General features: G+C 39.7%; 1 protein-coding gene across 1 annotated transcript; it reads right to left on the reverse strand.

Moving 5' to 3' along the window:
* Positions 1-351: 351 nt before the first annotated feature.
* On the reverse strand, positions 352-624 carry T265_16219 (hypothetical protein; the record flags this gene model as incomplete). Its single annotated transcript, XM_009179778.1, has 1 exon — positions 352-624. A coding segment is annotated over one exon (273 nt), but the record flags the coding sequence as incomplete, so codon positions are not given.
* Positions 625-640: the final 16 nt, after the last annotated feature.

Below are 640 nucleotides of genomic sequence, written 5' to 3' on the forward strand. Positions count from 1 at the left end.
ACCATCAAATCAGTATTATTCCAATATTCATTGACCGTTGATTTGTTCTCCTGTGTATGAATTTGTAGATCGAGGAAAATTTCAGGGTTGGTGGTTCACTGTTTTTGAACCGATCGAAATACGTTTCATCAAAATATTACGTGTAATGTGCCATCCATTGAAAATATAGTATACACTTCGTGGCAAAACCCAATGTAAATAACAAAATATCTAATCTAATATCTATCTAATTGAAAGTACAGACTAAAAGTTTGAGTAGACATGACGTTTGTAACTTATGTGCACTTTTGCGATAAATTTGAGATGAATTAAGGAGTGTACTAACAATTCCCTGAATACTGAAACTAACCTCTCATTAGAAACTGCGACGGCTCGCCCATCTCTCAGCATAACCACAAATTGAGAGTCGAGAAATATGCGCGCCAGATATTCCATATAAAGAAGAACCTCTGGTCGTTTGTAACACAAAATTCTCGCCGGTGGTCCCATTCCTTCAACGATCTGACGGATGTATTGAGCAGTGGCCCAGTCAAGTAGATCTGGAGGGATTCCCGACTCTGTGGACGAGTTCACATGTAACGAAGGCGTACGGTGTCGAATTTCTAGAATGGGCTTTATAACCATGCCTTCGGGACCACAG

The sequence above is a fragment of the Opisthorchis viverrini genome (assembly GCF_000715545.1).
Source record: "Opisthorchis viverrini unplaced genomic scaffold scaffold17253, whole genome shotgun sequence".
NCBI lineage: Eukaryota > Metazoa > Platyhelminthes > Trematoda > Opisthorchiida > Opisthorchiidae > Opisthorchis > Opisthorchis viverrini.